General features: G+C 38.2%; 1 protein-coding gene across 4 annotated transcripts in view; it reads left to right on the forward strand.

Annotated features, from left to right (window-relative positions):
* Positions 1–8,433: 8,433 nt before the first annotated feature.
* Positions 8,434–24,096, forward strand: part of LOC122536303 — a 179,207-nt gene continuing 163,544 nt past the window's right edge. Inside the window, exons 1-3 of one of the 4 annotated variants that reach the window (XM_043668556.1) lie at positions 8,538–9,697; positions 21,525–21,656; positions 21,746–21,971. In XM_043668556.1, coding sequence (XP_043524491.1) covers positions 21,809–21,971 — 163 coding nt within the window. In that variant the 5' untranslated portion in view covers positions 8,538–9,697; positions 21,525–21,656; positions 21,746–21,808. Of the gene's footprint in view, positions 9,698–21,524; positions 21,972–24,096 lie in introns of all 4 variants that reach the window. The other 3 variants (XM_043668557.1, XM_043668558.1, XM_043668555.1) reach the window with 3 other exon arrangements.

Here is a 24,096-nt window from a genome sequence, read left to right on the forward strand (position 1 = left end):
TGATTCTGACGCGGGATACATATAATATTTCTGGTATTTCAAACGCAAGATATACAGAACCGAAACAAAAAACGATAAATCTGACAAGTACTGTTAAATATGACAGAATTTGATACTATAACTTTTATTTCTTACCACGCTCTAGTATATTATAGCGTGACAAGTCTTTAGATTGACTCGTATGAGCAGTATTACGAATAGATGCCCCCATGAAATTGACGAAATTGAATATTCACTATTCTCTGTTAGGAATAAAAGGTGATCAATTCGTGTGGATAAACGGCTGAATTTTTCCCATGATGAGTCTACAAAACGATCGCATGTGAATCGAGCCTGTTAAAACACCGTGAAATTGACGAAATTGAACGTTCCACGTTCGCTCGTTGTCAGCAACCGAAACTTCGTCGATTCGTGTTCGAATTATATAGAGGATCGAATTTTTCCCAGGTGGATTTGTGAAACGATCCGCAAGTGAATCGAGCAAACCCTCCCCTCCCATAACGCGTGCTCGATCTCACGGGCATTGATCTTGTTTCACGTCGTCTAATGTTGGTAGCCAGCCCCGTTTAATTTTCATGGGAACAATTTCGTGGCGCATAATGAGCGCGTTCTGCTCGACGGGGTCCGGTTGACCGTTATTAAATTCTCGATAGAAAGTGAATCGATACCGGGATACCGGTTCACCGGCCCCGGTATGCCGCACTCCTCGGCTCGTTCGCGGTTTAACGATCCACCGACAGGGATTAGGGCTGCTGAACATTATCGTGAAACACACATTATTAATGGAAATTCAACGGGCAATTTGCTCTCTCTCTCTCTCTCTCTCTCTCTCTCGCTCTTCTTTCGCCGCTGGCTGAACTCGCTCCCTTCGTGTCCACGAGAATATGTTCCAGTTTCCATTGGAAACGTGGGTAACGACAGACGAGAAAAGTGAAAATTGTGTGAAACACCCCAACTTTTGGAATTACGCTGATTTCGGAATAAACGTTGATCGCGACAAACGAGAAAAATTGAAATTTATGTAAAGTTACTTTCACTTTCTGCTACTGCGCTAATTGAAGTGGAACAACACGAGTGTGTAATCATGTATGTCCACCAGATCCAGTAGGATCATAGAACAGCAACGTTTAATAAATGATAATTAATTCTTCTCTCCTTTGTTTGTCGTTGGAGAAGAATAACCTACGAGTTAAAAACTGAAGCATCCTATCCCCTATTTTTGATATTAAATTTGACAACAAATGGTTATAAATGATTGTAGCAAGATATCAAAATCGCAGATAATTATCAAAATTGTCGAGACAGTTAGTTTTTTCGAGACGTGGGAATTTAAAAAATTACCGACTGCCGCAGAATGAAAGATTCTTCATCTTCTATGCGTCAGATAATTTTTAATAAGCTTACACAGCGATAGAACAATAGCAAAATATGACGAAAGTGCCAGGAATCATCAAAATATGACTCTGAATGTTATGAATTCGAACATAGATTTTCAAAGTTCACAATGGCAATCTAAATTGAGAGTAAATCTTCTATTATTAATTTATTTCTATTAAACCTTCTATTATTAATTTAATTCTTTCAATCTTCCAACATTAATTTTATAATTGAAATATTCGTACAGTTTTCATTTCGACACTGTCATCTCTCCATCTCTCGATTGCTACTCGCACGTGACTCGATCAGTGTACGAGCAACGATATGTTCACGATCGTTCGACTCATGCCATCGACAGATTTATCCTCGTGTTCCCCAGTTTCGTCGCTCGTTCGTTTTCGAGTCAGCACAAGTATATCATGTACACGCCTAGCGTACGTACATCCAGTTTGTTGGAGGATTACGCGAATACCATGCTGTTAGAATGTTTACGAGAGCGAAAGAACAAATCGAGAGTGATTCAGCGGCAAGGGTGTTAAGTCAGCGTGGCTTACCTCGCAGTCAACGGTCGTGAATTGTTCGGACATTTTGTCGGATTAGTTAATGGATCCGACGCGACGTGTGTCACTTCTATGTGCAATTGCACACGTAACATGACTTTGCTGCTCTTTCTGGGAGAAAAAAAAAAAGATTTATGAAAATCCGACCGAGTTATGATCGCTCGTGTTATACATTGCCGCGAAACTACGAAAATGTCAATGGCATTTTCTCTTCATTATCGTTGATAATAAATGAGGAACGAGGAACAGGTTCAGATTTGGCTTAAAATTTTAGAACGCCTTCGTTTCTTTCTTTTTTCTTTTTTACTTTTAATCTTCGTCTGCCTCTCATGCATCAATTTGACACGCTTTTTTTTTACATATAGTATAAAATTATGTAATATTGTCGGGTAAAATATTTCATACAAAATTAAAATTAATTGATATTTTCATAGAAAGTGTGTAAGATGTAAAATGAATTGTTTGTATCTTCATTATAGCAATAGTTATGTGCAATTTAATATAAATTTAGTGTATTTATTGTTTATAAGAGAATTTGCAAATTTAATTATTTATCTTTCTGTCGTTGATATTAAGTGTTTTAAATAATTTGACATCAAGGGATTTAAGTTAGGAAAGTTATAGGTGGATGAGGATTAAGGGGGTAAACCACCATGAATAAGTGAAATAAAATTCTTTTATAGATAATTAAAGTTTTTTTTCTTTTATGGATAAGTAAAATTTTGTTAATCTATACAAATGTGATTTTCAGTTTCAAAACCTAATTTCTTGGAACTGTATTACCAATATCTTTAAACAAATAGAACAAGAGCATATATAGTGAAGAAAAAAAACAGTTGTTGGATAAATTTTAAAATTTTAATTTCAATTTCAATTTTAAGATTTTTTTTATAAAAGAAAAAAGATACATGTGAGTCATTGTGTTCTTCTCTTTCAAAATAAACTAAAACTATATTTACACAATTAATATGAATTCCACATTCTTCACATATACGACGTAAATATTTATACGTATTTACGTAAAATTCATAAAATGCCAAGTGTGGAAAAATATATAAAATATATCCAAAGCAAACCACACGTTATATCGCGCAGCGTAAACTATAATTTCTAAGTAAATTTCTGGAAAATTAAAAAATATCATCACTTTTATCGTACATGTATCAATTTATTGAATACGTTTCCAATTATTCTTGCTGTTTCTACTCCTATATAATCACTTATTTATGTAAAATTTTCTAAATAAAAACGAAAGGGAACAAGAATCTTAAAACAAAAAAGGACGAAAAAGAAGGAAGCACACTTACATTCAAAGCTCCAAAAAGGAAAAGGAGAAAGAAACACTGAAAGGGAAGTATGTAGACGGCGGCAAACAAACACGAGAATTATGTTCTCAATAATGCTCGTTGTAAATCACAAAGCGCGTGTCCTCCTTCCGATTCATATTCCCATGCGAACGAGCAACAAGGTTCGCCAGGATCTTATTAATAACGACGATTTAACCGCGGCGCTATCCGTTTGTACAGTTGCGAATGTTTACCGTGTCTTTTGAAACTTGTGAAGCTGTAGGCAAATATTCACGTGCCTCGAGATCCAGCGCGGATGAAATTTGTTTGCACACTCGCGTCCTGCAAATCACTCGACAAACCTCGAATCTCCCTATTACAGATTGCTATAATCTATCTCTAAGGACGCACGTTCAAACACTCTGGAACAATCGGGAGAAACGGCGCGTAGTATTGTCGTGATTTATTGATTTTAACTTTATTTTCGTAAACGATAAAATTCATTTTACGGTACAAAATTCGAGATTGTTACTCTCCGTTAATTTTACGTGGGGAATTTTTATTAATTTCAGAAAGAAAATCTCTAAAGGCGCACGTTCAAACACTTTGGAACAACCGGGAGAGACGACACGTAGCATTAACATGATTTATTTTTGACGATTTTAACTTTTTTTCGTAAACGATAAAATTTATTTTACGGTACAAAATTCGAGATTGTTACTCTCCGTTAATCTTACGTGGGGAATTTTTATTAATTTCAGAAAGAAAATCTCTAAGGGCGCACGTTCAAACACTTTGAAACAATCGGGAGAGACGACGTGTAGTATTAACGTGATTTATTGACAATTTCAACCTTTTTTCGTAAAAGACAAATTCATTTTACGATACAAAATTCGAGATTGTTACTCTCCGTTAATCTTACGTAGGGAATTTTTATTAATTTCAGAAAGAAAATCTCCAAGGGCGCACGTTCAAACACTTTGGAACAATCGGGAGAGGGCGCGTAGTATTATCGTGATTTATTGACAATATCAACCTTTTTTCGTAAAAGACAAATTCATTTTACGATACAAAATTCGAGATTGTTACTCTCCGTTAATCTTATGCAGGGGATTTTTATTAATTTCAAAAACAGAGTTTTATTTAAAGATTGATTTTATTTAAGAGAATTTTATTTAAAGAGAATTTTTACACGATTTCTTAATTACACTGCGTTCGATGGACACAGTTTGCGGGAAATCTTAATGACAATGCCCTCGAAGATGCAAGTGGTTAATTACAGGACGCTCAACTCATTATCGCCCTTTGCGCGGAGAGCCTTTTAACTTGCTGAAATTGTTTCGACACACTGACTGTCGGCTGCCAGAATCGTGACTAAACGCATTTCGATACAGACACGAACCGAAAGTGAGATACTGGAAGCGAGATACAGTCCCACCGGGGAAGGGATGGGGTTGTTCGATCAGCTTCGACATCGTGCATTATAGCGGGAGGTCGGGAGTTTTGACTGTTCAAGGTCGTTCCTCCCAGCTGCGACCTATTGTTAGACCTAACGAGGAATCGTCTTCTCTAGTTTTTAATCCCGCTTCTTAATAGGGAATCACAAAAGGAATAAATCATAGGTAGAATTATAGACGTATAACGTGACGATAAGTGAAACGATACTAAGTTAATAGAAATTGGAAAAGAAGCATTTGATAATAATTTGCACGTAACGATGATGAAATGGTGAAGTCTTGTGTAATATAATACGATAGTAAATATTAATTTTAATATGAATAATAAAAGTAGATCATTTAAACTTCTGTATATAATAAACGAAGAGCAAAATAATCAATAAATGTTTATGACAGAAAAAGAAAGAGATTTTGGTCATTTCATTAAACTATAATTATTAATTACCTATATTACATCATATTAAAATTAACATTATAATATATAATTACATTACGTAATTATATCTTTTTTTATCTGATTAATTTCTTTTCTTCTTCTTTCTCAACTTCAGTCATAGATCAATCTTTTTCAAAAGTATCATACGTGTCTGGCGTGTACGATTAATTAATTACGAATGTCTGCGTACATCTGTAAATGTCAAATATTTAAAGAAAAATATGTGCACGTGTATATGGATATAAACATATTTATAAACATAATTTATTATAATATTATAATATTAAAATTTATTATTGTAAATTTATTATAATATTATAATATTATAATATTAAAATTTATTATTGCAAATTTATTATAATAAATTTAAAAATTATTTATTATAAAAATTTATTATAAACATAAATCCTTTTTCCCCCAGAATTATCGTAGATTTCAATTCCATTGTTACAATCCTGTACGAAATATTAAATTCAAGAGCCGAGAGTAGAAAGATTAAGAGACTCGTGGTCTCATAAATTGAACGGTAGGAAGAATGACAGTCAAGGGGATGACAGGGTCAAATGTCACTCGGTATACCGAAAGAACGCGAAACTCGAAGACAGTGGTGAAACAGAGGGTGATTGACGACAAGTCGTGAAATAAATATCGCCCTTTTTTAACTCTCTTCTTTCCTTCAGCGAGGGAGAAGACGACCTAATGGATTTTTCGAGCCACGGGTTCTTGAAACGGGCTAATTTATCGCGTCCCGCTCTGCTCGTGATCGCCGGTGGAAATGTTTCGTTTCGGTTTGTTCGTCGAGTTTACGAGGGATTCCCGCGATAAAAGTGATGTATAACGAAAGATAATTCTGTTATCTAACGAATTTCTGCGTTTGGCTTTCGCGTCGCTGTTTTTTCTTTCTTTTTTTTTTTTTTAAGTGTTTAGGATTCGTCCGAAATTCGCGGTAATGCAGTAAAGATACAGAGCATAGTTGTGCGTGTGCTTGAAGAGAAGATAGAATAAAGTATCAACAGTTTTATTTATATACCCTTCGGTGGAAGGATGCTTGAAATTCTTGGTTTGATTTCGTAGAAAGCTTTTGTGCGATAAATATTCATTTTCCATGGTTTCTTGCACAAAATAATTTATCAACTATGAAATTGATAAGTTGGAAGTTACAAATCTCTTTTGTAAATTTTAAAATTTCCCTAAAAATTTCTCACCGTTGCAAAAACATTTTTTGCGCTTTCTAATATTTCGTTGATGATAGTTACAATCAAGATTTCAGTTTCGCGTGTTTAGAAATGAAAGAAAGAAAGAGTCGAAGGAAATGAAATATAAAATCAAACGATGGCAATAATAAGAACAAATATTTGATAATCTTCAAACAATCGGATCAAAGTCTCGTCATTGTAGAACAACCTGGCTAGTTTCTTTGACTGCTCAGCGCTTGGAACGACCTTCCATAATTCTTTTTATCTGTAGCAGATAAAACTCCCGCTGTTCCTGAGTTGCAACGCGGGTCTCTTTTAGACCGATTAGCACGCAATAGAGAGATTTCGTTCATGATCGATGAGTCTGAACCTGTATTTCAGGGCTGCCATAAATTCTGCCGCCGATTCTCGCGGTACAATAAAATTCACGCATTCGCACGTTCCAGCGGTAAAGAAGAAAAAAAGGAAATATGAGAAATATAAAAGAACTGTACTGACTTTTATAAAAAAAAAAAAAAGAAGTTATTTTCATGTCTTTAGCAGACAAAGATTTTTAATAATTATTGAACTGTACGAAAAGGATACGTATCGAGATTCAAGGGAAAATTCTGAGACCTCTTCCTTATCTCCCTTATTTTACAAATTGGTGATTTTTCGAAAATTGTAAATTTATAAAACACATTGGTTCCTTTCCAAATAAGTAATACATTTTAACAAATTATCGCTGAGATCTCCTATTCTGATAGACTCCGGAAATTCAAGTTAAATTTCATACTTCGTATTTCATATTTTAAACGCAATGTAACGCAAAAGTTGTCTCATGATCGTTGACTATATGACGCAGCTATGCACAATTCGACGTGTTCATTTATACACAAACCACTTTGAAGAATATCCGCGTGCACTCTGGATCGTCTTCCGTTGGAAGACTGTTAACGAGCCATTGCTTTGAATAATGCTCCCATTTCAGAACCTCTTAAGTGGAATATGGCCGCTTAGAGCGTTGATAACTTGTTAGTTTGAGCGATGCGCGATGAAGTAACTTTTATAAGCTTATAAGCTAATACTTTCGTCAGCGCTTCTATTAGGCGTTTAGCTCGTAATAGTGACAAAAACTAGTTGCTTATGGGGGAACGTCCTGCGATATCAAGTTATTTTCCAACATTATTCGGCTCTAGATGGAAATTAATAATTGGAGATGGACTTGCGTGGTATTTTATTTCACAAGTAATAGTAAATTTTGTATAAAAATAATTTATCGATAATTAAAATTTACAATAATTTATCAAATAATTTATTAGTAATATGTACGAATGATATAATGCCCATTAGTATTAAAAAGAGGTCTTAAAGGAAATCTTGTGATGAAGCAATTTGTCATTTTATGAAAATTCGATACATCATTTTATAACAAACGTATTGGACGTTTATTAGTTAATATAATTCAAGAATTTATTATACAGAAGAATAGTGTATTTACATTTAAATATTATTTTATCAATTTTCTACATTATTTTCCATAACACAACTCCATCAAAAATCCTCTTCAAAATCTACGAAAAAACCCTATATATTCACACAGACGTGTATCTACATTTAAATATTATTCCATCGATTTTCTACATTGTCTTTTACAACAGCCTCAACAAAAATCCTCCTTTGAAATCTACGAAAAACTGTATGCACTCACACAGACGTGTATCTACATTTGAATATTATTCCCATCGAATCTTCCGCAACGAAAAATCCTACTTTCTAAATCACATTCCGCGTCCACTCGCCGACTCCTCGCCGCTTCCAGTCGAGTCGCCTACCGCGATGTCTCAATCGCGATGCCTTAACGCGCTCTATAATCGGCCGCTCTCGCATCAGAGCCACCGGTGGATCGAGTCATCCTCCGCGCAGCTTCGATTCACCTTCACCCGCCAACTCGCCAGCTCATCCGGCTGCAACTCTCGGTGAATCGAGTCCGGGAGGCGAGCCTACCCGCTGCCACCCTCGCGAACGCGCGGTTCGCGCCAAGTATAGCGTTGTCCATGGACCGAATCGAATCGGCAACAGTCACACGCACAGAGCTCGCGCAGACCGTGCCAAGGATCGTGAAGATCACCGTCGGTCGGTGTTGTGCAGGTTTTTGGTGGGGGACCTTGACCGAGTGACGTTCACCAGGCAGCGGCAGGCAGCCGAGCAACAAACGTGCAGAGCCAGGAGCCAGCGAGCAGTAATAGCAGCATCAGCGCCGACTGGGTACCCTACCAGGTTGCACCGCGACGTGTGTATACCTGTTAAAGTCCGCGTATGTCTGTTGCTTCTTGCAGTCAGGTACGTTCGTCCGTCCGTCCGTCCGTCCGTCTGTACGTCCGTGGCGTGTTCGTCTGTCCATGCGTCGGTCGGTTGGTGCCTTCCCTGCTGCCTGTCTCTGTCTCGCGGGGCCCGGTCCGGTGGGATAGGACGACGCCGCGGTGGAAGGAGTAGTAAGCGGCCTACGCAGTTTCAACCCGGGTCCCAGCTTTTATTAGTTCTTCGACGCTCGGCGGAGAACGGTGCGTGGCCGGAGTGGTAGCCAAACGAAACCAGCGCGTTCAGCTCTCCGGGATTACCTAACTAACCAACCGGTAGTAAGTTCCGTGCGTAAGAACGTATCGTCGTCGAAAGCCACGGTGACACGTGAAACGACACACGAACGGGACAACGAACGAACGAACGAACGAACGATCTGGTCAGATCGATACCGATACCTTAATTTCATTTGAAAGAAAAAAAAGAAAAAAAAGAAAAGAAAAGAAAAAGTTTCTTTCAGTTGTGAATGACTTTTTCGAAAAGTTGAGAAACGAGAGATCTACGTTGCTGTGGTGTGATTACGGAGTGACTACGAAGTACTCGGAGACAAGTGACGAACAGAGGAGCTGTGAATCGCGATCGAGTGTCGGTGAACGATAGTATTTAAAGACGATAAGACGAGAAAGAGAAAGAGAGGGGAAGAGAGAGAGAGAGAGAGAGAGAGAGAGAGAGTATCGAGCGGAGAAAGGAATCGATCGATGATCGATGATAATCGTCATCGCGACGTCGCATCGGATCAGGATCGGGCGCAAGGTGTTCGTCTCGCCGGTCCCACGGGACGAGACACCCGGCTGCCCCGGTGGCAGTGACAGTTGCTCTACGTGAGAGTGTTTTGTTCCAGCTGAACCGCTCGAGAGCTCCGGTTTTCTCTCCTCCTCCTCCTCCTCCTCCTCCTCCTCCTCCTCCTCCTCTTTTGCTCGTCCTCCTCGTCCGCAGTGTCCGTTTGGCTCGCGGGTACGAATCGTTTCGCTGCGCGAAAAGGGGGATACCCTTAAACAGTATACCAGAGGCATTACCCGATCGGAATGCTACCGTGCCAGTGAAGGTAAATTGAAATTCTGAAGTTCGACAGACTTTTGTGCCCTGGGCGGCCATCAGTCTCTCGGGGACGAGACGTACGTGTCGTTGACGAGTCTCTTCTGACGCGAGCCTCGAGAGATCGTGACTACCTCGTGTGAAACTCACGTAACGCGGAAGAGGCTCGTCTTTCACCAATGATACTTTCTTCTTATTTTTTTTCTTTTTTTTTTTTCTCTTTTCGTCGCTTCGAGGGAAGGAAACGTCGCAGTTACAAAGTGTCGGTTCGAAGCTACCTCGAGTGTGTTTGCTACGTCGATAGGTGTTACGTAAAAAGTCTGACGTATCTACGAGACGTCGCGTGTTCGCTGCTGTCGAACAGCCTTGGGAATTTGGACGATGAATCCTCGTGCGAGGAATTGACACGCTTGTGCAAATTTATTGTGGATCGTGTGAAACACGTCGTTGAAGCTGTCGAGGAAATATTTGCTCTTGGTATCTGTTAGTTCTTGATGGATTGTAGATGATTTCGAAGCAGTTTGGGCTAATTTTTAATTACGTGGTATTCTTGTTTTCTATTTTGTTGGAACAGCTTTGATGGAAAGTTTTGGAAATTTCAATGAATAATCGGATAAATATGCTGTTCAATTGTCGCGCTCATTTTTACACGGAATCAGTTTTATTCGCATGACGTTTGAGAGTACGGAAATATACGAACGAATAAAAATCGAATTTGAATAGGAAAAGGAATGAAATTGTAACGAATAAATAGACAAATGCAGTTGAATAATAAAATTTCCAAATAACAGGAGAACAATTTTTCCTCAACTGAAATTTCAGATAGTTAGCTGCGACATAAGAAAAATCTAACGTAGAAATAATGCAACATTCAGATGATAATCAAGTTCCTACTGCAATTCAAAATTGAGTAACACAATTGAAATTTCATCGAAACCGTAATCAAGGTTCCAAAATAATTTCAGAGACAACTATCGAATTAAAGTATAAGATTTCTTATCAAATACATTAAAATAGAAAAACAGAAAAACTTTGTAATACAATAGAGTACACAAGTTTTTATACATTTTGTGAAAAATTAGTGAATTCTTTCAAAAATTATAAATTCGATTCGGTCAATTTTCTACTTAGACAATACAGTCGAAATTTAGCAAAAAATTGTAGCAAAGTTCTATCGTATCTCGAAAGTTTAACGAGAACTGTGCCAAAGTTCCGAGATTGAATATACAATACAGTTCAAAAAAATTAGCCAAAACTGCGTCAATCTCCGATTCGAGATTAACCAACAGAGTTACACATAACCGAACGTCAACGAATCATTAACGAACGTTTCCGTCCCTCGAAGAGCGAAAAAAAAAAAAAAAAAAATTGAAGGAAGCTTCACGCAAATCGCAGTCTTTCGTGTCATTCATATCGAAACGAACTCGACTCGACTCGATTCGACTCAACTCGACTCAACTCGACTGGACTCGACTGGACTCGACTGGACTCGACTCGACTCGACTCGACTCGACTCACCTTCGCAACGAGATCACCGTAATTATCCCGATCGTGAAAGAACGTCGAGGCTCGGATGGACGGCTCGTTTGATCCGTGTTCATCAAACGAGCGGGAAGGCGAGACGCTAATCGAAAGGGAAACGACTTTCAGCGGACGCGCGAGCAGATTGCGGGACGGGGACGCGTGCGATTTACTCTCGCCCGTGAGGAGAGGGTGGGGGGGATCTCGTCGATAGGGAAACCAGAAATGCAATGGGGAGGGCACTATCGCATTAACTGAAAGATCAATTAACTCGCGTTAACGGACACTTTAATCACAGAGACGCGCCTAGCCTAGCCTCGATGAAGATGACTGGATGGATCTATCTACCGTTCACCGGGTTTTGCTCGTTCCATTGCTACGCACCATTTTCACCCAAGTCGTTTTCGTTTTCTCGCGTCGACGTGCTCGCCAAACTTGAGCGAGTTAGAAATTATGCACCGTGTATAAATAATAGCCGATGATTTGAAATTTTACAAGTTTCACGGGATTTACGAGTGATCGATGGAAAGTGGTAGTTTGAGGCGTGATGACAGAGTTTTCTTTTTTTCTCCCTTTGGAAAGAATTATTTCTGATCAATTTCTATCGCGACGTGGTTTCACTGATTTTAGATCAGTCGATTTAAAAATTAGTTAGACAGAACTCTTTCTTAAAAATCTATAGCCTGAGATTGAGGAATTAGTGTATAGTTTGTAGAAATCCAAAAATATTGGAGCAGAACGATCGTTCAAAAATTAAAGACTGGTTCAATCTAGAAGAAGATTTCCTTGGAGATTATTCTCGAAACATAATCACTGCAAAAATGATATCATCGTTTCAATCAAATTCAAACATTAATGTAAAACGAATCAAACGGCTATTGCTTAAATATATCAAGTCGTAACATTAAATATCTAGTTAAATACCCAAAGTATAGTATTTAAATCTACGTATACTCGCATATTATCAGTTTACTCTCTCGAGGTTCCAAATCTAAATTCCAGACACGAACCATCTGCATGAAAACGTCCGCCTGTTCAAACCTGACGTTTCGAAGGAAAGATAAAGTATCAAAAAGAAAAAAAAAGAAAAAAAATGTATCGCGCGTGTGAAGTGTCTGAAATTTACTGCATTCGAATCGGAAACGATCCGACGTAACTCCCTGCGAAACGAAACGTGAAAGGGTGAAAGAAATATCGGGACTAACGTGCCAGGCGAACGATAGGGTTCCGAGAAGCACCGCCAATAAACAGAGCGCGGGAGAGAGATTGCGACCTGGGAGAGCGTGGCCGAGCGGAGGGTGCTTAAAAAATTTGCGCGGGGAAGAAGAAGAAGCGGATGTCACAATAAAAGGCCACGCGGAGTTTGACACAATTACGAGGGCCTCGAGGTGTCTCGTCCTGTTTCGCCGCGGCCCTTCTCGACGCGTTCCCTCATTAAAATCCAGAAATAGACGCCGCAACTGCGAGCCTTCCAGCAACCCTTACGAACCATTCAATCCACCGATCGCGATTTTCGACTGACACTGGAAAATACGCGCGCGTTAACGCCACAACTACCAAAATGGTCCATATTGACCATTTGAATACTTTTGTTTCGGAATTTAATTCGTGTGAATATTTGTTTATTTGTAATATTTTTATTAATAACATCAACATTGGCTTAGATACTACCAAAATGGTCCATATGACCATTTGAATATTTTTGTTTTGGAATTTAATTAGTGTGAATATACGTTTATTTTATTTGCAATATTTTTATTAATAGCATCAACACTGGCGCGAATATATTTGCTAAAATTTAATTAGCACAAATATTTATTTATCTGTAATATTTTTATTAATAACATTAACATTGGCGCGAATATTTTCGTTAAGTACGAAGCAGTGTATTTTTGGAGACTCGAGTGATTCTTCGTCAAATACAGCGTATTGTGTCGTGAAAATTTTCTGTCTCTTCTACTTCGTCTACAACGTCTCTAAACTGGAAATTTTATGTTTTAGTTGTTGGTATGTAATTCTAATGTTACGTAGTACGCGTTTAGCATTTTTTTTTAGTTATTTGTAAGTATTACACACGTCGTTTAGTATAGTGTCTTCTAGTTCAGGAATTATCATTAGGAATTATCATATGTTGCAGGCAAACGATTTTTATTTGTACGTAACGAAGCATTGTTCTTGAATTCACCTGACATTTGAAAATTACGTATGGAAAAATCAGAACGTTGTATAAGCAAATGGTTACAGTTTATCGATAACCTTCTCTTCCTAAATATAAACTAAATGAAATTCTGGTTACAAAGAGTTAATTCTATATTATCTCTATTATCAATTTCAAACCTTCTGCTCCTAAATATAAAATAAACGAAATTCTGATTATAAAGAGTTAGTTCTACGATTGAAAATCTGACAGTTAACGATCACAAATCACGAATAGTTAATTAATATTGTTGTGGCAGTGCATTCGATTCAGTTTTGTAAAATACGAGCATGTATCTTTCAAGTCACGATGTTGAAACATACATATTTATCAACCACGCTTATCTTTTCGTCCAAGGATTCCTCTATCTCAATCTCTATGGTTGAACGTAATACGATCGAATCTATATTTAAATATACACGTAGTGAGCACGAGTATTAAAAACCACACGGACTGATTGTTTCACTATTAAACACGCGTGCACGTACGTGTGAGATAGCTCGATCCTTCTTCCTCTCTTCTTCCCTGCTCGCTCTTTTGTTTCGCCTGTCCGCTTGGGGCCAGCCTCGCAGAATGAAGATCGCGCCTCGTCTTGACGCGCGAATCGACCGCCGGCCGGCGCGTTTTCTCTTGTTTCTCTCTTTCTTTCTTTCCCACCGAGGCCGAATAATCTCGTCGTCCACTCTGGCTCGCCTCTTCCTCTTTTCGTTCGGGTTGCACGCGACGCGACGCGCAGCAGAAAAAGCAGAGGCACGGCCGTGGATCGTGATATTCGGGGCACGAACCCCCTACGACCTTGGCACGCTGGCAAGTGTGCCAGTAGAACATGCGCCGGGATACGAGCTAGCTATTGAGCGTGGAATCTCTTGTGCTAGATGGATTTAGGATGGATCGATTCACCGGCTTTTTCACTCTTTTCTCTTTTGCTTTTACTGTTTGTTTCTATTTTCTTTCCTTTTTTTTTTCTTTTTCAAAATTTCTTTCCATTTCATTGACGTACAAAGAATTTGTTTACTTTCTCTTTGATGTATAGAGAATATTATTAGGCATTGAAATCAGATTTTGATCAGTCAACTGAACAATATCCAAATCTGACATTTTTAATAGAGAACGTTGTTTCGATGTATTAATAAAAAGTGTGAGACCTACTCCCCCGACATTGAAGATAATTTGCTCACATTGAGATACGATAATATATAAAATTTCTAGTAACACTTATTTACATTAAAATCATTTACATTACAAATGTAACATCACTCTTGTACTTTTCACGTCAATGATTTTTAATTTCTTCCTCTCTCACAAACACACATCGATGTTACGGCCAAAACCTTTCACCACGATAAGTCCAAGATCAATGTTTCATAAAATGTACTCTCGAATCCGACAAATGATTTATATATGTACGTGTGTATACACATATATGCTTGGTTACGACACGTTCGGTCGCGAAATTCCAAATGATTTTTACGCCAGCTACAATGGATTTCTCTGGTGAAGTATCGTGCGTAGTAAAAATTAAATATCCATAACTTCTTTATCGCGAAAGAAAATTAAAAATGCGAAGAAAGATCTGTCTCGCGGACTCCATCTCAGTTTTTATGCTACTCAAACGCGGTATGCTGGCAAATTTATATAATTTAGAAAAAAATTATATAAGTTATATTTCTTTCACAGTCTCCAAAGTTTGCCACTCGGCGTGTGATAGCTATTCGTTGGATTCTCCGCAGCCTTCATCTTCCGCGTGGCAACGAATCATCCGCGCGACATAGCGAGGAATTCTCTTCGTGAAACGTTGCTCGTCATTTCTCGCCCGACGATATTAAAGAACCGGTCAACGCGCGGCTGCAACGCGCGGACCTCGCTTCGGGCGCGCGAACCTTTGATTTTATCATTGAATCATTGAATGGACGGTCCGCCACGCGGCGGGGGGAACAATAAAACAGCCGGGGGAAGGTGCTAAATATTTACGAGAGACACGTGACTGTTTATTGCGGCGAGGTGGCGGGCCGGAGAACGCTAGAAGAGAATCATATCGTACATTCTGGTAACGTGTCTTTTATTGTCGGCTTTCTTGATTACCAGACACCTAGCCAGTTCCGAAGGTTTCTCGCCTTTGATTCTCCTTTTTTTCTTTCCGTTTCTTTTTAGAGTTCCCTTTGACGAAGTATCATGCGTAATAAAAATTAAATATCCATAATTTTGATTCGTTGTCGCTGATCGCGCGAGTTTTCCTTTTTTTTTTTTTTTTTCTTTAGAAAATTCACGAACGAGATTGCCAGCTACAATGGGTTTCTTTGGTGAAGTATCGTGCGTAGTAAAACTTAAATATCCATAACTTCTTTATCGCGAAAGAAAATTAAAAATGCGAAGAAAGATCTGTCTCGCGGACTCCATCTCAGTTTTTATGCTACTCAAACGCGGTATATTGGCAAATTTATATAATTTAGAAAAAAATTATATAAGTTATATTTCTTTTATATAATTAATATTACATCGATATAATAGATTCATTTTTCTTTTCATCAAACAGTACATTAACTATACGATGCAAAAAGTAAGCTTCATTACGTATGTACACGATAACAAGAAGAGTTAGATTTTAATTATAATCACGAGATAAAAGTTCGCAACGTCAGGCAACTGCTAAATTCCAAAGTCGAAGCAGCCGTCATTCTCACCTCTCGGGAAAAACACGCGTGAAACATTCTCGCTAGAATCGCACTCTATACGAACATGACATCATCCGCCGAGTCACCTCTCAGAAAAAGTTAAATCCCGAAAAAGCAAACTTCGTTCGCCAGCCGCTCTCGAGGTGTTTTAGAAAAGAAAAAAAAAAAGAAAAGAAAAGAAAAGAAAAACGAGAAAGCACTTGCTCCTCACAAAGGTGATGCTCTCCAAATTTGTTCAGCTTCTTTGCAACTCTTCGCGTTCTCTCGCAAACAAGAGTGAAAAATCTCTGGATTTGAACGATTAGGGGAACAAAGAGGACAGAGGACGAAGTGCTCTTGACGTTTTGCCATTTGAGCGCGGTTCGACCCTGAGAAAAGAAAGAAAACGAAGTCGAGTTAACGTCTGAATTTTACGGGACAGCGTCGCCTCGCTCATGGACCGCCCTCGCGAGCATCTGTTCGCCAAATATGGCGGCGGCGAGTCAACTCACAGTTTGTATCTTAATCCAGTGATCACGGTCACGCGAATTGTCTCGTTCGAGAGTCGGCGTTTCTTGCGCGAACAGGCCTAATAAAGTCGTCGGGGGCCCAACCCCTTTGGAGCTACGGGCCACGAACGCGTCGCGATTAGATGGCCTTGGGAGATGAAGCGCCGACGAGGTCACCGTTGCAAGCTCGAAAGGCGGCCGAGATCCCGCGCGGATACGCGTGAACGCAGGCTGAATCTGAAATCGCCACAACGTGCCACCGCGCGTTGTCGTTGCCTCCTCTTTGGAAAGTGAAGGTGGCGTCCCGCCACGAGGAATCGATCGACTATGCGATGCGACAGCGTGCTTTACTGCCTCGAATTGCTTGTCCGGATCGTTGTTCGTACAGCGAATCGTCGATTCTATACTTGAGAGTGATAACGAGATTTCTGGGACAACTGATAACGGAGTTTTGATATCGAATCGTGGTCAAATTGGGAGCACAATTGAGAAACTGTCAATTTATCTGGATATTTCGATACATATGGTTTTCTAATTACAAAAGGAAGTTTTTGGAGATATTTGTCGATCGCTCTTGTCAACAATTTTCTCTGTTTCCTTTCTTAGTATCCTGTAGTCTGTTTTCTTTCTTCTGTATCCGATTTTTGTAATAAGGACGATTCCTTCAAATCGTCATAAAATATGAAAAATGAAAGTTTGTACTCTATCTTCTCTGATACAAGTTTTATAATTCCTAATAATTCTAGTATTAGGAACAACTCGTTCAATAGGGTTACGTTGTAACGATTTCATTCATTTTTAAAATCTGTTAAGATCCAATATTAGATTTTTTCCACTCAATTTTCTCTTCTATTCGTTGTACTCTGACTTCTTTGACACAAGTTTTCTATTTGAATCGTCGATAGTTCTAATGTTGTAACCTAGTTAACAAGTTACAAAAGTTAATTTGTTTTCAGAACCTTTCTTTTTCATTCTCTAGTTTCTAAGTACTGTGTGTGTCATTGTAGTGACGATTTATTTATATTATATTGCTCGATGTGTGAAATCACCGTAGCGGTTCGAGGAAATTAAGTAGTATTGCGCAGTAACGGTCAGACACGGCCAGCCAGTATTGACGAGCGTTTTCATATATTCATCGCCATATTTTCGCGTCACGATTGCTGGTCAATTAGCACACGACTGTAGATTCGTGGAATTTTATGTAACGAACAGTGATTCTCGATCTTTGAAAAATAACTGAGAATGTTAGATTTAAAGAAGGAAGATCCGTAGGACTTTTAGGAACGAGTCATTTTGCTCGATACCAAACTTTTTAATATATAAATATATATTTATATATTATATATTATATATTTAATTATAAAATATATAATTTTTTAATATAATACTGCGTACAGTGAGTCGTGAAATTGTTCTTATAGCGGAGAATATAACGCAAATGTATGAAATAATAAATATTTCTTACTCAGAGATTCATAGTTTAGACTTTAAGATACAAAATTGAAAGAGAAACTCGAAGAATCATAATATGCAGAAGAACGAATATATTTCCAAGAAATGGCCATGAAATTGGTGAAACAATTAACAAAATTTATCATGAAAATATAATTAATGTTTGGTAAAACATACTCTGCATCAATTTTACTGTTGTTTTTCAAAAATCAACCTCTAATCAATAGACGCTTAAATTTAATTATTCAGATGAAATATTTATCAACTCGAGAACAATTTCGTGACTTGCTGCAAATTACATCTGAATTTACATAGCCGTATGTTCAAAAATTAGCACACAGTCGTTAGAAAATTCCACTTTAACGCAAAACCATACTCTCAGTTTCCATCAGGCGAACTGTACGAACTAACGGGGCAGTAATAGCCATGAAAATAGTTTCGTCAGGAAGTCGTCAACTAAAAATAACATTCCACGCGCGTTTCTTACCACAGGCGTGTAAAATCTTCCCGTCGTTCGCGAAGGAACTGGCAAAATTCTTTCTCTCGAACGGTGTTGTCCCCGTTCTTTCTCCCGTGTTTGAAAAATACTCAAGGACGCCGTGGAAACTGGACCGATTCGACGAAGTACGTGCTTAAGGATGCGTTCCGTTTACACGATCTCGCTCCATGAGAAAATAATCTCGTAATGAACGTCGTGCCCCGGAACCCCGGTGATTACAGCTTTGCATGACGCTTCGTAGCGAAAGAAAGATGGGGTAAAACGAGAGAATACGTTGGTAGCTTATCGCACGATCATCAACTCATTGTCGTTAATGCGCACCGTCATCGTCATCCTCGCAACTGTCAATAGACCGTTTGCACGTGTATCTCGAGTGTCTCGTCGAATCGCCCGACGACAATGGAGACCATTATCAGACTGCGTCGTGTTCATCGCGATCGCGTCCTCGTCGTCGACTCGCGTGCGCCAACGCCAGCGAATTTATTCGAAAAATAATCTCTTTTGCCGTGTCGTGCTTGTTGCCGTTCCGAGAAAAATCGAACGAGCCGGCGGTGAAACAATAGACTTAGGCTCTTGTCGGTTTTATTTTATTTTTAATTCGATATTTGTTATATTAATATACGATGATTTTATTTTTAATTTGCAATTTATGGATCGAGGCGCAGAAAAAGATTATGTAGTGTCGATTCGTAACAGGATTTTATTAATATTTAATTAATATTGTTATAATAATTATGTATGTTAATGATTTTATTAACGTATAATATATATTGATAAAAATATTAGACTTTCAATTTTATTTTTAATTTGTGATTTATGAGTTGTGGATGCGGGAGTTGTCGAGGCACAAGAAAGATTATACGTTGAGCATGATTCGGAACAGGAAGGGAACAATGTCATTGATACAAGTTAAATTCGGATTACCAATATTTCCGTATGTATACACAAATATTTTTCATATTTATTGTCACGGACGCACTTTTCGATCAATTAAGAAAATCTTATTTACTTGTATCTATAGTTTCAAACGTGTACATATGTTTCATTATGAATAAAATATAGTAGAGCTTCGTTGAATCGGAACAGAATGTCTACTAATAGCAGACAGAAATTCTTATAAAGATGTATTGTTTCGATTTACATCGCCTCTTTGTTTAACAAAATTATGCAAAATTCTGTTCAATAATTATTTTTCACTTTTCTTGAAACCACATTCTCAGATTGTGTCATTCTGCAATTAGATAGAATGAGAAAGATTTTACAATTTGTTTCCAAAAAATTGACAATTCTCTTGAACTGACGTGTCGTCTTAAAGAAATGAATTATACTGGCGGAAGTATTCTTCTCAAGAATCTCTCAATTTTTAAGAAAACTTCCCCCTCCCCCCCCCCCAAAAAAAACAATAAATTCATCGTTTGATTGGAGTTAAAGTGATGATTCACAATCTTTCGAAAGCTCGTTGACGGGGCATCGCATTGACGAGAAAACTCGATAAAATTTCCGAACAAAAGCTCTCTTGTGCCTCGCTGGAACTCGCCGAATCCAGGTAGAAAACACACGCCAGATAATCGTTTTCTCTCGAGGCAACAGTGCACCCCTTTGTCGCCGGTGAGCAAGCAAGAACTTTACTATCGGTACTCGACATCGATCGCTTCCACGCCGATTCGACAGTTCGTACGTTCGTCGTTCTTTCAAACACGCGAGAGTCTGTCGGTGTGTCTCCGAGAGCAAAGCACCGGTGAAAAGATTGGCTACTTTTACTTACGAGTCCCCTGTAAATTACCGATAGAGGCGATTTCTCTAACCGCAATAAGGACGACTGGAAATAGACCGACGCACACGCTGCTGGCGCACGTGAACTAGACGTTCTTCGTCTATGAGAGACATTCGTAAAATCGTATACCGGTGTACACCTACTGGCTTTACAAGCTTCCCGCGACGCAAGTGCCAAAAAAAAAAAAAAGAAAAAGGAAAAAGACAGAGAAACGTCTCCGAGACTTTGACAGAAAAAACGAGAGTGTGTCTTTTCCACGCGAGTGTATATATGTATATAAGACGTGTAGCATGATATAGTATAGAAATAAGTTGAAAAATCGAGTCGATTTTTGTTCGTGATTTGGTTTTCGAGAGCGTCAGAGTTCGGAGAAAGTTGAAGGATTCGTAATGGCGAGAAGGTAGCTCTGACCACTTATGCTGGCAATTGGTTCGCGGACCATAACGAGTGACCGAACCGTATACAATATTTCGTTGCTTTCTTTTCAAACTCGTCGGTATGGTGTCACTGGATAGAAATTATTGAGAAGTAATAAGGTTATCATATAGCCTAAGTTTAAATATACTTAAAACTGAGAAAATATAGCAATTTGGGACAAAAAATTCTCGACGTGCGTGGCACGTCATTCCAGAGCAAGAGGTTAACTGTGATACTGAGGCAATTTAGAGTTGAATTACTTAATTTTGAGACTTTTCGTTGCATTTGAATTTGATTGAAGTAATATTTGCGCGGGGAGTCGTAAATGAAGAAAAAGTAAAATTGAATATGTGTATTTTTATAATCATTTATAATCCAACGATGTTATTGGTTATTTAAATTATTTTGTTAGACGAGAAAAAAGAGATACTGATATCTCATATTTAAAAATATAGAAGCTCATTTTTTAGAAATACTAATCAAGTATGTACCAAAGACTTGTAAGATCTTTGCGAGAAATTTGAAAATGCGTGCAACGGAGTGTAAATCGAAGTTTCGTTTCTTTTAATGATCCTCACGATCTGCCGGCAATTTCTCAAATTCGATTCTTTCGAAAACCACGTTACCATAAAAGAAAGATATTATTCCAATTTATATTATCTAGAAAGACACACTCTGAACGATCCACACTACGTATCACGCGCGACCTATCCTATATATAAAAGAAAAAAAAAAAAAAACAGAACACAAATCTCACTCGACGAGGTTATCTATCCCGCAGATGTATATTAAGAGCACAGCTTTGCTTGGCTTACAGGTCGGTGATCGGGTCTGAGAGGGAAGGAGAGGGGAGATAGTGAATATAGAAAGAGAGAAAAAAAGAAAGAAAGCATTTAGAGGCTGGGGTGCTAAGGCACACACTTGGGTGCTCGGTGAGAGGGGTTGCGAGGTAAGAGGAAAAGAGAAAGTACGAAGAAAAATATCCAAAAGAAAATAGATAAATAAAATTAAGAAAAAGCTAAAATAAAAAAAAAAAGGGGAGACCGATTGGTGGTGTCCGGCGTCTAGGTGTCTTACGATTTGGAACGAAAAGCCGGGAGGATGCTCGAGGTTCAGCGCTCGGATTTTTTAAGAGAGGGAGGAGCCTGCAACCCTCCTACCACCGATTTACTACACCCCGATACGACCGGGGCTTCCGTCTCCGGATGGAAGCCCGCTGAGAAAAGCGTCTCCTTCAATCGAGACGTCCACGTCAAGAGGATCGGTGAGTCCAGGCAATCACACCATAATGGAAAAGAATTGAGACGGTAGCGCAGGAATGGGACGAGTCGGTTTAACGCTGCTTGACTTTCGCCGTGTCTTTTCACGAACCGTCTCGAAGAGGCGGAGATAAATTTTATTTTATTTAGTTTGAGAGTTTGAAAATCTTTTTCATTTTTTTTTTTTTTTTGTTTTTTCTCTTTCCGTGTCTTTTTTCGTTAATGTAAAAGCAGAGAAAACTGTATATGGCAAAAGGAATTGTAATTATTATAAGACTGATAATAATAATAATTATGTGACTGATATATATTATTAATGTAATAATGTAAAATATCTAAATCACTTGAATTATTTTCTGAATCAGTGTCAAAAATATGCATGGCAAAGAATAGTACTACTAATATTGAAATACAGATATGAGCGATACATAAAGCATATTTTTGTGCTTGTTTTTATAATTTATCACAATTTAAAGAGTATTGAAAAATATACACGGAAAAGAAAGTACAATTTAGTTTAGAAATGAATGTCAAGTAAGATCATGTATCTGCAAAGTTAGAAATTTTACGCGTAGTACGTTCTTATCGCGCATTGAGATCCATCGGATTTCCTTAATGTAGTTTGTCATTCTCCGTGAGTAGTTTGGAAATTTGAATATTGTAACATTTCAATTGACGACCACGGGAATGAGAAAACGCCAGATTACGGGAACGATTACGTCGACGGGATATGTGCTCTTACGTTTCAGAGAAAATACGACCGCACGTCCTAGCGCGATCTCAGATTATGAAAATTATTTGCGTCGAGTCGCTAGTTTGCACGGACGATCTTCAGATGTTTCTAAGAAACACGCGGCTTCGCTAAAATCGTCAGTGTCCTGGGAGGACATTTTAGAAACGTAAAACCTCCGTCTAATCAGATCAAAAATTTTGTTTCGTCACAAAGACACGAGTTTCTTTCGTTTTATCAGATGAAACGTACGACACGATAGAATTCAGACATTTTTGCTCCTTGAAAAGTTTATTGAAACGTTCGAGAATGTTGTTAACTTCTTCTGTGTGATACTTTGCTCGAAAACTTAACGTCGGCAAAAATGCAAGAGTGCAAAAATGAAATTATATCAATTACGGAAAGTACCGTAACAGTTTACCACAGTTTAAGCGCACAAATTTATTAAAATAAGATTGCTTATTTCGTGATAATTAAATTCGATTTTATTAATTAATAAAATTAATAATTTATTGATTGAATTAATAATATTATAAACATTGAAACTTCGTCATAGTCGTACTATATTTAAAAAGTATTGATTTATCAGGGCAAGATTGCAGGCCAATTACAATGAAACGACGTTAATATTTTGCCATGTATAGTCGGACAAAGATTTTACCTCAGATTTCTAGAACGATAAAACAACGATAGCACCAAGGTAATATCAGTCATCGCCGCTTTGCCACGTTTAATTACAAAAATGATCGTCGAAGAGAAAGGGCATCGCGGCGGTAGCAAAGTACACGAAATTACGAAACAAGAGATTAGATACATCGCGGTAATTAATATCATTAGCTCGGTCGGACGGAGGGTGCAATTTGTGCGTGGCTGATAAGTCGATCGGCAGGAGGACGAAACCACCTGTCACGACACGAAAAGCGAAAAGTCAAGCAGCGGGCACCGGTTCGGAACGTGTTCCGCCTAACTTATATATACCTAACTGTTCCAAGCTCGAGCTCTCTCTCTCGATATATATTGACGTATAACACATTTAATCAAGTGCCTGGCCGCTGACTAACGGCACGAATAATCGTTACGCTCCGCGATCGATCTTCGATCGATCCTCCTTGTCTGTGTAATCATTAATAATGTTATCAGTAATGCCATTAATCTCGCGATCACGCGTAACAATAACTATATTTTTCGTATTCATTTAATTATTTATTTTTCTTTTTTTCTCTCTCTCTCTCTCTTTCTCTCTCATTCATCACTGAAGATTGAAATTTTCGAGGCCTTGAAATTTTTGCAACTTTCTATACATACGCGCGTATAATTCTACGAACGATGATTAACAAAATTGTTCGAATTTTATCTTTTCTTTTTCGTTTCATTGTTTTTTTTTCTTTTTTTTTTTTTTT

The sequence above is a fragment of the Frieseomelitta varia genome, unplaced genomic scaffold (genome assembly GCF_011392965.1).
Source record: "Frieseomelitta varia isolate USP_RPSP 00005682 unplaced genomic scaffold, Fvar_1.2 scaffold_821, whole genome shotgun sequence".
Lineage (NCBI taxonomy): Eukaryota > Metazoa > Arthropoda > Insecta > Hymenoptera > Apidae > Frieseomelitta > Frieseomelitta varia.